Source organism: Zalophus californianus, chromosome 4, assembly GCF_009762305.2.
Source record: "Zalophus californianus isolate mZalCal1 chromosome 4, mZalCal1.pri.v2, whole genome shotgun sequence".
NCBI classification, from domain to species: domain Eukaryota; kingdom Metazoa; phylum Chordata; class Mammalia; order Carnivora; family Otariidae; genus Zalophus; species Zalophus californianus.
Genome location: NC_045598.1, coordinates 6059421 through 6072033, shown reverse-complemented (window position 1 = coordinate 6072033; position 12613 = coordinate 6059421). Strand labels below are relative to the sequence as shown.

General features: G+C 37.8%; 1 protein-coding gene across 6 annotated transcripts in view; it reads left to right on the top strand.

Moving 5' to 3' along the window:
- RERE (arginine-glutamic acid dipeptide repeats) overlaps positions 1-12613 on the top strand; it is a 418893-nt gene that overhangs the window by 257597 nt on the left and 148683 nt on the right. For all 6 annotated transcript variants that reach the window (XM_027580026.2, XM_027579626.2, XM_027579705.2 and 3 more), the window contains one exon: positions 4102-4206. In XM_027580026.2, coding sequence (XP_027435827.1) covers positions 4102-4206 — 105 coding nt within the window. The remainder of the gene's footprint in view (positions 1-4101; positions 4207-12613) is intronic.

Genomic DNA, 12613 nt, shown 5'->3' with positions numbered 1-12613 from the left:
CACATACTTTTTAAATGTAATCTCTTGTCTTTAAAATATAAGGTCTACTTTTCAGCAAGAGGTGATATGTAAGATATTTCAAAATGGATGCCAACCATAGTGGGCTTGCCTGCTCTATCTTCAGCTCCACTTAGTACTCAGGGCTGCATACAGGATGGCTCATTAATTGCCAAGAACAGCAACTTTATTTTTTATTTTTTAAAAGAGATTTTATCTATCTATCTATCTATCTATCTATTTATTTATTTATTTATTTATTTGAGAGAGAAAGAGCATGCGAGTGGAGGTAGAGGGGGAGGGATAAGCAGACTCCATGCTGAGCATGGAGCCTGACGCGGGGCTCCATCTAAGGACCCGAGCCGAAACCAAGAGTCTGATGCTTAACCAACTGAGCCACCCGGGTGCCCCAAGAACAGAACTTTGAACAGCCATAGTTACATGCTAGTGACTCTTGCTGTTTTATTTTCCCCTAATACTTTAAAAATACTTATACAGTAAAATGCATATTTTAAGTTTATATTTTCACGAATTTTGATAAATTTGTTTGACCCTGAACACGGCATGTAATATTCCCATGATCCCAGAAAGTTCTCTCAAGCTACTCTCCTCTCAAAACTTCCCTCCCAGAAGCAACCATTATTCTGATTTCTCTCACCATAAATTACTCTTGCCTGTTCTAGAAATTCACTCAATAGAAATGGAATCATACAGTATGTGCCTTTTGTGTGCCTGGCTACTTCTACTCAGCATTTAATATTTGAGACTTTTTCTCCATGGTGTGCTATGTATCAGTACTTCTTTGCTTTGTATTGTTGTGAAGTATTTCATTTTACAAATATATAATGATATTTTACCCATTTCCTTATTGATGGACATTTGGATTGTTTCTAGGCTAGTATGAATGAAAGCTATTATACACCAAAAAAGCACAGAGAAGGAAAATAGAAATAAAAACAGAAATTAATGAAGAGAAAAACATTGAATCTAGTTAATCAAATCCTTTAAAAATTTTAATATCTCAATAAAAGTGATATTATGACCAGTTGGGATTTATTCCAGGAATGCAAGGTAGGTTCACTATTAGAGACTATACTAATATTGTATACCATATTGTCACATCTAAGGGGAAACAAAATCCCATATCTCTAAAGCAGTGATTATTTCTAAAGCTAGCATCATATTTAATAGTAATACCTGAGAGATATTTCCACCGAGATCAGGAACAAGGCAAGGGTGCCCATTATTTCCATTACTTTCCGCATTGTGTGGGAGGGTCAGTGCAATTCAGGTGTTAAGGAGGAGTAAAAAAAAGGGGCGCCTGGGTGGCTCAGATGGTTAAGCATCTGCCTTCGGCTCAGGTCGTGATCTCCGGGTCCTGGGATTGAACCCCACGTGGGGCTCCCAGTCAGCGAGGCGTCTGCTTCTCCCCCTCTCTCTGCCTCTCCCCTTGCTTGTGCTCTCTCTGTCTCTGTCTCTCTCTCAAGTAAATAAATCTTTAAAAGAAATAAAGAGTAAAAAAGATGTAAAACTATGTTTATTTGCAAACAACAGCTAATATACCTGGAAAACCTCAGAAAACCAATGATTAAACTATCAAATAATAAAGAATTCAGTCATGTAGCAGGATACAAAATTAACATACAAAAATCAGTACCTTTCACATAATCAAATAGAAAGCAAATAGAGGACATAGTGGTAGATGAGAACGTTCATTACAGTTTCATGGTCATTTATCAGATGATATGCTTCTGTTCCTGCTGCTTCTGGCTTTCCCTAAACCAGTTGTGTTGTTCTCCCCACGGAACATTTGGCAATGTCTTTAGATATTTTTGATCGTAACAATGATGTGTGGCTGCAATGTGGGGGTACTATATCCAGGGATACTGCTAAGAACAGGACAGCCCCTAACAAAAATGAATTATTCAGTCCAAAATGTCGGTAGTGTTGGGACTGAGAAGCCGTCTCCTGAACAAAACGTGTCTGTTTTCCAGTGCCTGTGTTTAGAATTGTGGGTTGGTAGGGTTTCTCTACCTTTAACGAATACATTGATAGGGTACACTTGAATGTAATGCTGAAGACTAGTAAAAGAGGAATCACTTTCCTCCAGTTACAGACAATGATGGAAATAACTTATTTTGTGTAGCACTTCGGTGTATAAAGTTTCATAGACTTCTTATTTGATCTCCTTAATATGAGATGGGTATAATAGGTGTTCTTATCCCTGTTCAGCTGATGAAGGAACTTACTGATTTTTTCTAGGTTTCAGGGACTAAATCACATCAGACTGATGGGTAGGTAGTTTCAGAGTGAGTGCATTGTTTGTTCATCTGTAAAAGTATCTTACCTGCTTTTTCTTTTCCAGAAGCTCATTTTAGTTTAAGCTACATACTAGAGATAGGTCCTGGGCCTGCAAAGTTGATTCCTAGTCCATCCCCTTTAATTGCATCTTGTTACTTAGAAATCAGTGCTTCCAGTGGAACTTTCTGTGGTGATGGAAATGTTACTTAAATCTGTGGTGTTCAGTATGGTAGCCACCAGCAACACGTGGCTATTTAAATTTACGTTAATTAAGATTAAATAAAATTTAAAATCCAGTTCTCTTCAGTTGGACCAGACACATTTCAAGTGCTCAACAGCCCTGCATTATGTTATCAGTATTTCCCAAAGGAACTTCAATAAATCAAAAGCATTTTTGTTTAATTTTTAAAATGGAGGTTGAGCCCCATCTTAGCTTCTGCCCATTACTGAGGCTTTGGTCATGCTGAGGCTTAGTTAGCTTCTGCCCATTACTGAGGCTTTGGTCACACTGAGGCTTAGTTAGCTTCTGCCCATTACTGAGGCTTCAACTCTGTGGAAAAGGAGGGTGTTGCTTTTTAATTTCTTCATAGGAAGCAAATGAATGTCATCCCTATGTTGCTCTTCCTCAGCTAGTTTCTTTCTCTGACACCTCGGTCATTAGCTGGTGTGTATGTTGTTAATGTGCCAACTCACGGAGTCCTCATGGGAATGGAATGCCTGTTGAAGTGGTAGGAATTCATTCCCCTGGAAGCATCCCATGTGAGCTGCTGATGCACTATTGATTCTCCAGTTCCATCTGCTATACTCACAGCCCTTAGCTTCCACTTGATGTTAAAGTTACCTTCTGTGACAACTAAGGGAATTGCTTAAAACCTCCCTGCCTCCTTGGGAACCCTGGAAATTCTCCCAACGTGTGTGTGTGTGTGTGTGTGTGTGTGTGTGTGTGTGTGTGTGTGTGTGTGTGTGTGTGTGTGTGTGTGTGTGTGTGTGTGTGTGTGTGTGTGTGTGTGTGTGTGTGTGTGTGTGTGTGTGTGTGTGTGTGTCTTTGTGTTTTAAGGAGTTTGGTCGTATTGCAGAGTTTTCAGCTGTAGTGCGGTTTAAATTGTGTTGGTAGGTGAACCTGGAAATATTACTGCTCTTTTTATTGCAATATTTCTTTGAGAAGGTATTTTCCAACTTACTGTCATTTAACATGACCTGAAAATTTGGGAAGTGTGTGTTTCTGTATTAGAGTCCATCTATGTATTTAAAAAGTTAAAGTCTGTCAGTTTTAAGTTCCACGTCGTTTTATTCCTTGCACATTAAAAGAGAAGAAAAACATTTGACAGTTTTACATTCTGCCTATAGTAAAGAAGGAGGAAGAAAAGGCTCATTTTGTTTTGATGATTTAGAAAGGCTTTAGGCGGATTTTTTTTTGTAAAGTAATTTAACTGTGGTTTAAATTTTTCCTGTCGTTTGTAGTTTAATATCCTTTCATCACAGCCCTGCCCTCAATTTACCTCTGTGGTTTAATTAATTCTAATCCATGACTAAAATGCTGAGGTAAATGCAGTTAAGTTGTGAAGTTGTAGGTTGACACAGCCCTGAAACAAACAAATAAAACATTTGGACATTTTCTTAGTTCTTTTGGGAACTCCTAGTTTTTTGAATTGGTACTTATGGAGTCTAGCCATATTCTACATGTTTATAGAGTAATGTGGATTTAGTTTTATCTTCCCCTGCCTCTGTCCCTCCAGTAGTGTTTTGGTTTGCAAAGCAGTTGACGGTAATACTAATGTATTTGTTATGCTTGTTTATTTTCAGAGGGAAGTGTAACATCTCCCATTTTTCTGACATATTTGCTGCTAGAGAGTTTAAAGCTCGAGTGGATTCATTTTTCTACATATTAGGCTACAACCCTGAGACAAGGTAAGTGAGTTACTTGGGCCCACTCAGTGAGAACTTTTGCTTTTCTCACATGCATGCGTGCATGTGTGTGTGTTTACACATTTGGGTATATGCTAGTAAGATTTTAAAAAACCAACTCCAAAACCCAAAGTAAACCTCTTCGGAAGGTGTTCTAATTAATGTCTTTGGTGTCTAAAACAGCTTATTGTTTGCTCTTGATTTTATTAAGAAAAGGAGAAGTGAGAAAATTTGGGTTTTGAGAGGGCAAGGCAAAGATGTACATTTAGTTGATCTGTGTTTTGAATTTAACTATGAATTGGCAGTTTATTACCCTACTGTACATTGTGTCAAGCCTTCCATGATACCATATTGAAAATTAGGACATTTTTTTAAAAAGATTTTATTTATTTGACAGAGCGAGAGAGCACAAGCAGGGGGATATTACAGGGAGAGGGAGAAGCAGGCTCCCTGCCAAGCAGGGAGCCCAATGCGGGGCTCGATCGCAGGACCCTGGGATCATGACCTGAGCCAGAGGCTTAACCATCTGAGCCACCCAGACGCCCTGAAAATTACGACATTTTTTGTTAAAGATTTTATTTATTTGAGAGAATGAGAGCGCATGTGTGTGTGCGCATGAGCTGAGGGAAGCGCAGAGAGAGAGGGAGAAGCAGCCTCCCCGCTGAGCAGAGAGCCCAATGCAGGGCTCAGTCCCAGGACCCTGGGATCATGACCTACGCCGAAGGCAGACACTTACCTGACTGAGCCACCCAGGCGCCCCTGAAAACACCTAGGACATTGTGGAAAGTGTGTTGGTTAGTCATTTGTTTTATTTATTTAGTAAAACCTCAGAAACACTCATAAAAACACCTTTAGTAAGATTTCTGGTATGAGATGGATACATTCAGTTCTCAACCATCTAAGTAAGATCTATGTAACAGGTAGAATTATTACTTTTTAAGTGACAATAGGATCAAAATAATTTAACAGAAAAAAAATCTTTATGTCTGTAATAGATTGTAGTTTAACTTAGCACATGGAAGAACTTCTTTAAGAGTATGTGCGTTCATTTTTATTCTGTATCATCATGCAACTACAATGGATTAAGGATTTAAAAAGAAAAAGAATGTTAGCTGGTGATCATGTAGTCTGTGCTCTGGACATCCGAAACATAATCTACAGACATAAGGACTTAGAAAGATAGAGAAGCTGCTTGGCCAGAGGAAGGTAGTGGAAGAACTGCATTCAGTTCTTCAGGTGCAAGGTGGGTATTATTTTAGAGACAACCTTTTCCTAGAGGATGCTGAGAAATTATATATAAAAATTAGAAGGTTACTGTTTAGATAATCTAGGGTTAATAAAAGGCAGTATATTCTTTGTCACAATCCTAAGAGGCTGCCTAAAGCTCTATTGGCACATACATGTTAGTGTCTCTCTGTGTGTATATTGTAGACAACAACTATAGGGGTAATAGTGTAATGAATTGTCACCTGTTTTAAAAAAATTAAATTCAATTAACATATAATGTGTTACTGGTTTCAGAGGTAGAGGTCATTGATTCATCAGTCTTATATAATATCCAGTGGTCACCTTTTTTTTTTTTTTTTTTTACTTTATTTCCTTTAGAAAACAGTAAATTTGAGCTTTTCTTCTCTCTCTCTTTTTTTTTAAAGATTTTATTTATTTATTTGACAGAGAGAGACACAGCGAGAGAGGGAACACAAGCAGGGGGAGTGGGAGAGGGAGAAGCAGACTCCCCACTGAGCAGGGAGCCCAATGTGGGGCTCGATCCCAGGACCCTGGGATCATGACCTGAGCTGAAGGCAGACGCCTTACGACTGAGCCACCCAGGCACCCCTTGAGCTTTTATTTTCTTTTTCAAAAGTATGCCCTGTTCCAGTGACAAAGAAGCTGATCAGTGATAGTATTTTAGAGCATCCTGTATTTCAGAATGTTTATATTACATGTGGATTTATTGACTGCCTGGTTATATCTTGGATTTCTGTCTTAGATACAAAGGAGTCCAGAGTTTCAGTGATGCCACATTGATTTAACTGTTTGATCAGTGGTTGTCACGTTGCACAAGTTGGATTATATCAGTGAATTGACTAAATAGCTTTTGTGTTTTAAATGTTTAGCTCTTGGATTCATAAGAAGCAACCAAATAAATTTTTTACTTGTTTTGGTTATGTGTCTGTTTTTGCTGAATGCTTATTAAAAATGGCATTATATAACTTAACTGTGTAAATAGAGACTCGCACAAGTTCTGGTCTCGTTTTTCAATGCGTGTTGCTGTCAGTCATTCAGAGTGATTCTTCCCTCAGTTATGTTTTAAAGTGTGGCTTAGGTATGCAGCATCAGGATATCTGTCTCTCATCTGAAAAAAACAACACCGAGACATGCCCATGGCAGTGCGTTTATAGATTCTGCATCCTGAATCACTTCTTTTCAGCTTTGACTTCCTGGTGGCCATTTGTTCATTTCTGTGCTTGTGTTCTCCTTGTCTAGCTTGTGCTTTGATATGTTGTAGGTTTTTGAGGGGTGTTGGGTGAATTGAAATGAAAAAAAGACTTGAATGTCTACTTACAAGTAAAGCTTGTGGCAGATCTCATACTTCTCACAAAGTGAGTGTAAAAATTTGCCCTGACTCACCGGTTTCACCCTGAATACGACTTTATAACTCTGAAGTTCCCATAGTTGCTCAGATTGTCACAAGAGTTTGTGTAATTCAATAGGAGTGTAGAAAGACTCTGCTTTCCCTACCTGGCTTGCACACAACCTAATCCTTATAATGCTTGGGCTTCATAACCTTGCAGAATTTACCTCTGTTTGTGTCATTGTTTCAAATCTGTGAGGGATGGGGTTGTGTGAAAAGCAGGCTTCTGGTGTATTTCTCCCCTATTGGAAAGAGCAGTATACTGGCATGTAGTGGTGGCTCCATGGTGCTCTGTGCTAACTCTTAGTGCCCTGAGTTATTTGGAGAGGAAACGTCAAACTGTTCTGCATCTGTGAGATAGAGCATATATGGCCGAGACCACTGCAAGTGACAGAACGGTGACTTTGATGACCGTTGCCCTCCCCGGAAATAACTCAGGAATGTTAGTCCAAGTGAGCATTTGAGACTGAAGCTTGAGATGGGATTGCTTCTTTCTCATAGCACATTTTCTGATAGTAGTTAAAAGCTGATTTATGTAATTTTCCATAATTTATTTAGCATATTCACCTGCACTGAAAGTTTGGAATGGTTTTTCACATTTTTGCATACTTTTTTTAAAGCTCCAATGTTTGGCTACTTTAAAAATTTTTCCCTAAAAAAATTTTTTTCCCCCAACCTGGTTATTATATTTCTGAACATTTCATCTTGTCAGAGACCTGACCTTTCCAGACTTCTTCTTTTTGATGGGATTACTCTATTGAACATGTGTATGACAGTAGGAAACAAACTTTTCTATATTCTTTGGTACTTTGCTTTTAAAGTTTCAGGGAGGGTAGATTTCTTGGTAATTGACATGGAATTTTTATTATTCTGAAATTCTGTATTTAATTCTGAAATCCCAAACTCAGTTCTGAAATCTGAAAGCTCTGAAAAATAAAAAAAAATTTTATGCTCAGTTTGGTGCTGAAGCTCATTGGATGGTCATTCTTGGCCTGAACTGAGATGAGGCTATTTGTATTCTTGAGTTAGTTCATTTTGGGTTGAGTGAGTTTGCACAATTTTTACTGCAAAAGTATCAATGTGATAGGAGTAGGGGGTCATTGGTCAGACACTTGTGGGGTATCACATAGTATATGGTATATGGCTATAGTACCTTTCTAAATCTAAAAAAGTCTGAATTCTAAAAATCTTCTGACCCTTAGGATCTTTGATAAGGGATGGTGATGCTGTATTCTTGCTAGCCATGACATTTAAGGAACAAAACTTACTTGAGTAAAAAATTGGTGGCAGATGTTTCCAGCTTCAAATAGGATGCAAACGACAAGGGTCTGACTAATGAGAGAGGCCTGAATTTTGAGCCCTTAGGTAATCAGGCTTTGCTTCTGGGGTTTGTTTTGACATTTCTGCACTCAGGTATTGTGTACTTAAGATTCACCCCAAATTTAATTCTGCAGTCAGCAGCGTGCTCTGCAATATAATGTCATTATATTCTCATTTTGTCTGAAGGTTCTAATCCAAAATCTGGTTATAAAATAAAGTCAGTAAATTTCAGCTCAAAAATCCTAATACATAAAGCCAGTGAGACCTTATAGACATATGCACAAAGCACCAGTATTCTTGGCTGAACTAAAGGAGGTTGGCTTATAAAAAGATAATTATAATTTCTATTCATAGGGACATGGCTGCATTCATCTGCCTACTATCCTTAGTTGCTTTTTTATTTATCCAGGATCTCATAGCCATTTAGTCTGACTTCTTGATCTTTTTGTTAAGACTGACTCCCCGTCTTGGACCAGGCAGCCTGGGTTCTGACGGTGGGGCAGTCACTTCATCTTTGTGTCCAGGGCTAAGGCTGGTACTTCCTGGACTCTGTTTGTACCTCAATAAAATGGGGGTGGCACAAGCTATCCTGTAGGTTGCTTGTGTAAACTGTCAGGTTTTTTGTTGCTTCTTGGGAATTGCAAAAAGAATTATAAATTTGGTTGAAAAATATCAAAGTTTGTTTTTTAACCCCATAAAATGTTAAGTCCAAAAGCAAAACATAAACTACTTCCTAAGACGTCTTGATTCTACCAAGTAGACCATTAACCATCTGGTTGATTGTGCTGACATATGGAAGTCTGAACACTGGGGATTTTTGACTCTCCTTAGAATATTGATTATTAAATTCATTTTGAAAATATACAACTACTAAAAATGAAAGATAAATTTCTTGCCTCTAATGAAACTGACATAACAATTATAATGAATATGTAAGTGATGTTAATGTGAAATAATATACATTTCTATGGTCAGAATATTTCAGTGAGAAATTTGAGAGAACCAAAATTGAACAAAAAATTTTTAAAGATTTTGTGTATTTTTTGAGAGAGAGCGCAGAAGCAGGGGGAGTGGCAGAGGGAGAGGGAGAAGCAGGCTCCCCGCGGAGCAGGGGGCCCGACGACGCAGGGCTCCATCCCAGGGCCCTGGGATCATGACCTGAGCTGAAGGCAGACGCTTCACCGACTGAGCCGCCCAGGCGCCCTGAAAAAAAATTTTTTTTATTGAGAAAGAGATCTAAGCTTTTTCTAGTAAATGAACCTGTCTCCCCATATCGCATGTAGGTGGTATTGAATTTTTGGATGTCCTTTCCCTCAGCTTCCTTCCCATCCCTTCACCTCAGCAGCTTCAGTCTACTGGCCGGTACGAGTATACTTTCTGGCCCTCTCTGGGTTTATGTTTCATTCCTTTGAAAAGTTCTTCTAAGGCCAGTGAGTTAGGAGAGGAAGGAGGGGAAGGGAGTAACGGTCGAGTCTCAGCAAGAATGAAAGATTTTGGTAGTGGCCATTTGAAAGGAGATGTTTACTTTTACATTATGAAACACAAATTTTCCCAGGAACCAGTCCATTTGTTTCCCCTTGCTAGATACGGGTTCTTTTAGGTCACTAAAGTGCATGTAGAGATAGTGAAGAGAACATATAAAACGTAGCAGCTTGTATTGATGGTCACTGATCTGTTGCTCCTCCCGCACCCCCACCCCATACTGTCTTATAAAAGTGTTGATCTCTTCAGAGACTTGCTCTGTAGCATGAAACATCTGATTGTATTTTTTGTTTCTTTGCTTAGTGAGTGAGTCTTCTCGTGCTAGTCAGATGGAAAACAAGTTGAGAGCTCAAATCTCATCCAGGAGAGAATGTCTGTGATCATTCACCTGTGCCTTCTCCGCTTTTCTTTTTCTGAGGAGTTTTTAAAGCAATATTGAAGCTTAAGGTTTACTGCCATTATATTTAGCAGCAATCATAAACTGACGCACTCGCAAGGACTTAGAAATAATCTCTCCCCAACTGACAATGGTCATAATGTTACTAACAATAGCCAGAGTTAGTGAGGCCTATTGTGCCTAGCACTACTCTGAGTTTTACTTGTATAATTCATTGATTTCACTTTGTTTTGAAGCAGTCTCAGTCTTATAGAATAGTTGTAAGTATAGTAGAGGACCTTTTCTAACTGAACCATTTGAAAGTATGCTGTCACCATGAGGCTGTACCACACTCTAATACTTGGGGGTATTCCTTATGAGCAAGGGCATTTTCTTACACAACCACAATACAGGCCTCCAGCTCAAGAGAGATTAACATTCAAATATTGCCATGGCATTTGCAGACCCCACTCAGATTTTATCACTTTTCCCAATAAAGATTTTTATAGTAAAAGGAGCCAGTTTGATGGATTCAGTTGTTTTACAGCTGATCAGTCAGTCTGGAACAGTTTCTCAGTCTTTCTTTCACTTCATGACCTTGGTACTTTTGAAGATTATAGGGTATTTTGTAGACTGTCTCTCAGTTTACATTTATGATGTTTCCTTAATAGATTTAGATGATGTATCTTTGACAGGGATAGCGCAGAAGTCGTGTCTTCTTTTTTTCTACATCCTATCATAATTTTTGTCTCATGGCTGGTAATGTTTAATCAGTTGAATAAGGTGCTGTTTGCCAGACTTTGCAATTGTAGAATTTCTCTTTTTCCTTTGATAATTATTGACCATTTTGTGGAAGGTTGCTTTGAGGCTATGTATAAATAGCCTCTTCCCATGAAACTTTCATTTTATTCATTTATTTACACTAGGTGGATTAATGGCTTCTTATTTTATTCAGTTGTTTATCTAATCTCTTACTATCATTATTCATTTTTAGGTCAAATTGTCCTAGATTTTGGAGAATGATACCTAGGTGTGGTCATTACTTCCTGTCACTGCTGTCAGGCCTCTGAGTAAACAGCTAGGGTGTGTCAGGTGGGGGAGGGAAGAGGAAAGTGGGGGAGAAGGAGAGTATGCAAACTTTTACATCTATATTTCTGTATCAGTATGTGTGTGTCCATGCATTCATACCAAATTCTCCACATCTAATCCAATACCATAGGGTTTCTTCTAGTTTTTTCCTTATTTGTAATTCTCATCTTTAAGAGTCATAAACCTTATTTCATAATCCTTAATATCTTTACTTCAGTTTTCTATCACTGACTCTGCTGTCTCCCACACATGGATGGGTTTTGATATCTTGAACTGTATCATTAGTAGATTTAGCATTTGGTATTTCTTAAGAAAGTGTGATCTCAAGAAATCAAATTGTAACATCTTCTTTTCAGGGCCCACGGGAGAACAACTACTTGCTCACAGTGAATGCTTACTCCATGTTTGATTGTTTAGTTCCCATAAAAGCTCAGTGAGGTTGGCATTACCTTTATTTTACAAATGAGAAAATTGGCGTTATATTAAAGAATTGCCTAAGGCATACAGTTACTAAACAGGAAACCCCAAGCCTATTCCACTCAAAGCCTGTGCTCTTAACATTGATGATTTTATCATAGATTGACTCATACAACCTCATTTTCTTCTGGCTGTGTTGGAAAATAACTTCAAGCTTTTCTAATGAAGAGAAAGATATGTGCTCACTAGAAAATAACTTGATAAGTACAAAAGTTAAAGAAGCAAACTGAAATGATAATATAATTGTATAATCCATGTTTGTGTTTTTCCCCTTCAGTTTACACCTATGTGCATGTGTATATAGGTGTATGTGTATGTATTCAGATTATAATTAAAATATTGTTTACACATAATATACATATGATCATGCATTCCTTTATTCATTTTCTTTTATTATGAACATAGTACTATGTCATTAAACGTTTTGCACAAGCATTTGTAATGAGCATCTTATCTCCCATCATGTGGATGTCTCAATTATCTATTCCCATCTTGTTGAACATTTATGGTTTTCCAATATTTGGTTATTCTAAATAACATTGTGACCATCTTTTTTCAAATAAATCTTTATACTTCATCTGAAAAGTAACAATGTAGATCTCCTTTATTTCAGTTAATTTGGATTTCAGACATTTCAAAATCTTCTGTTTTAGTGAAGTTGTCAGTTCATCATAGCTCATGGTGTTTGTATCGCTTTTGAGGACAAGAAGCTGGAACTAGGTATAAGTAATTTTTTGTTTGCTTTTCCTCTGCCATCACATTCGAACTCTTAACCATTTATGTCAGATGGCAAATGTTGGAAACGGTTGAGAGTACATGTATATTTGGAAACACAGCCCTACTGAGGATATAAGAACTTTTTTTTAAAATATAAGAACTTTAATAAGATAGGACCAAAAAATCAGCTTTGATAATTTCAAAAACCCTTTGCCAGTAAACATCTACCAGTGTTGAATAAAATATGACAACTTTTAAATGCAGAGCTGAGCTTGTACGAATTAAGAGAAACTGTCAAGTAAAGCATTAAGCTG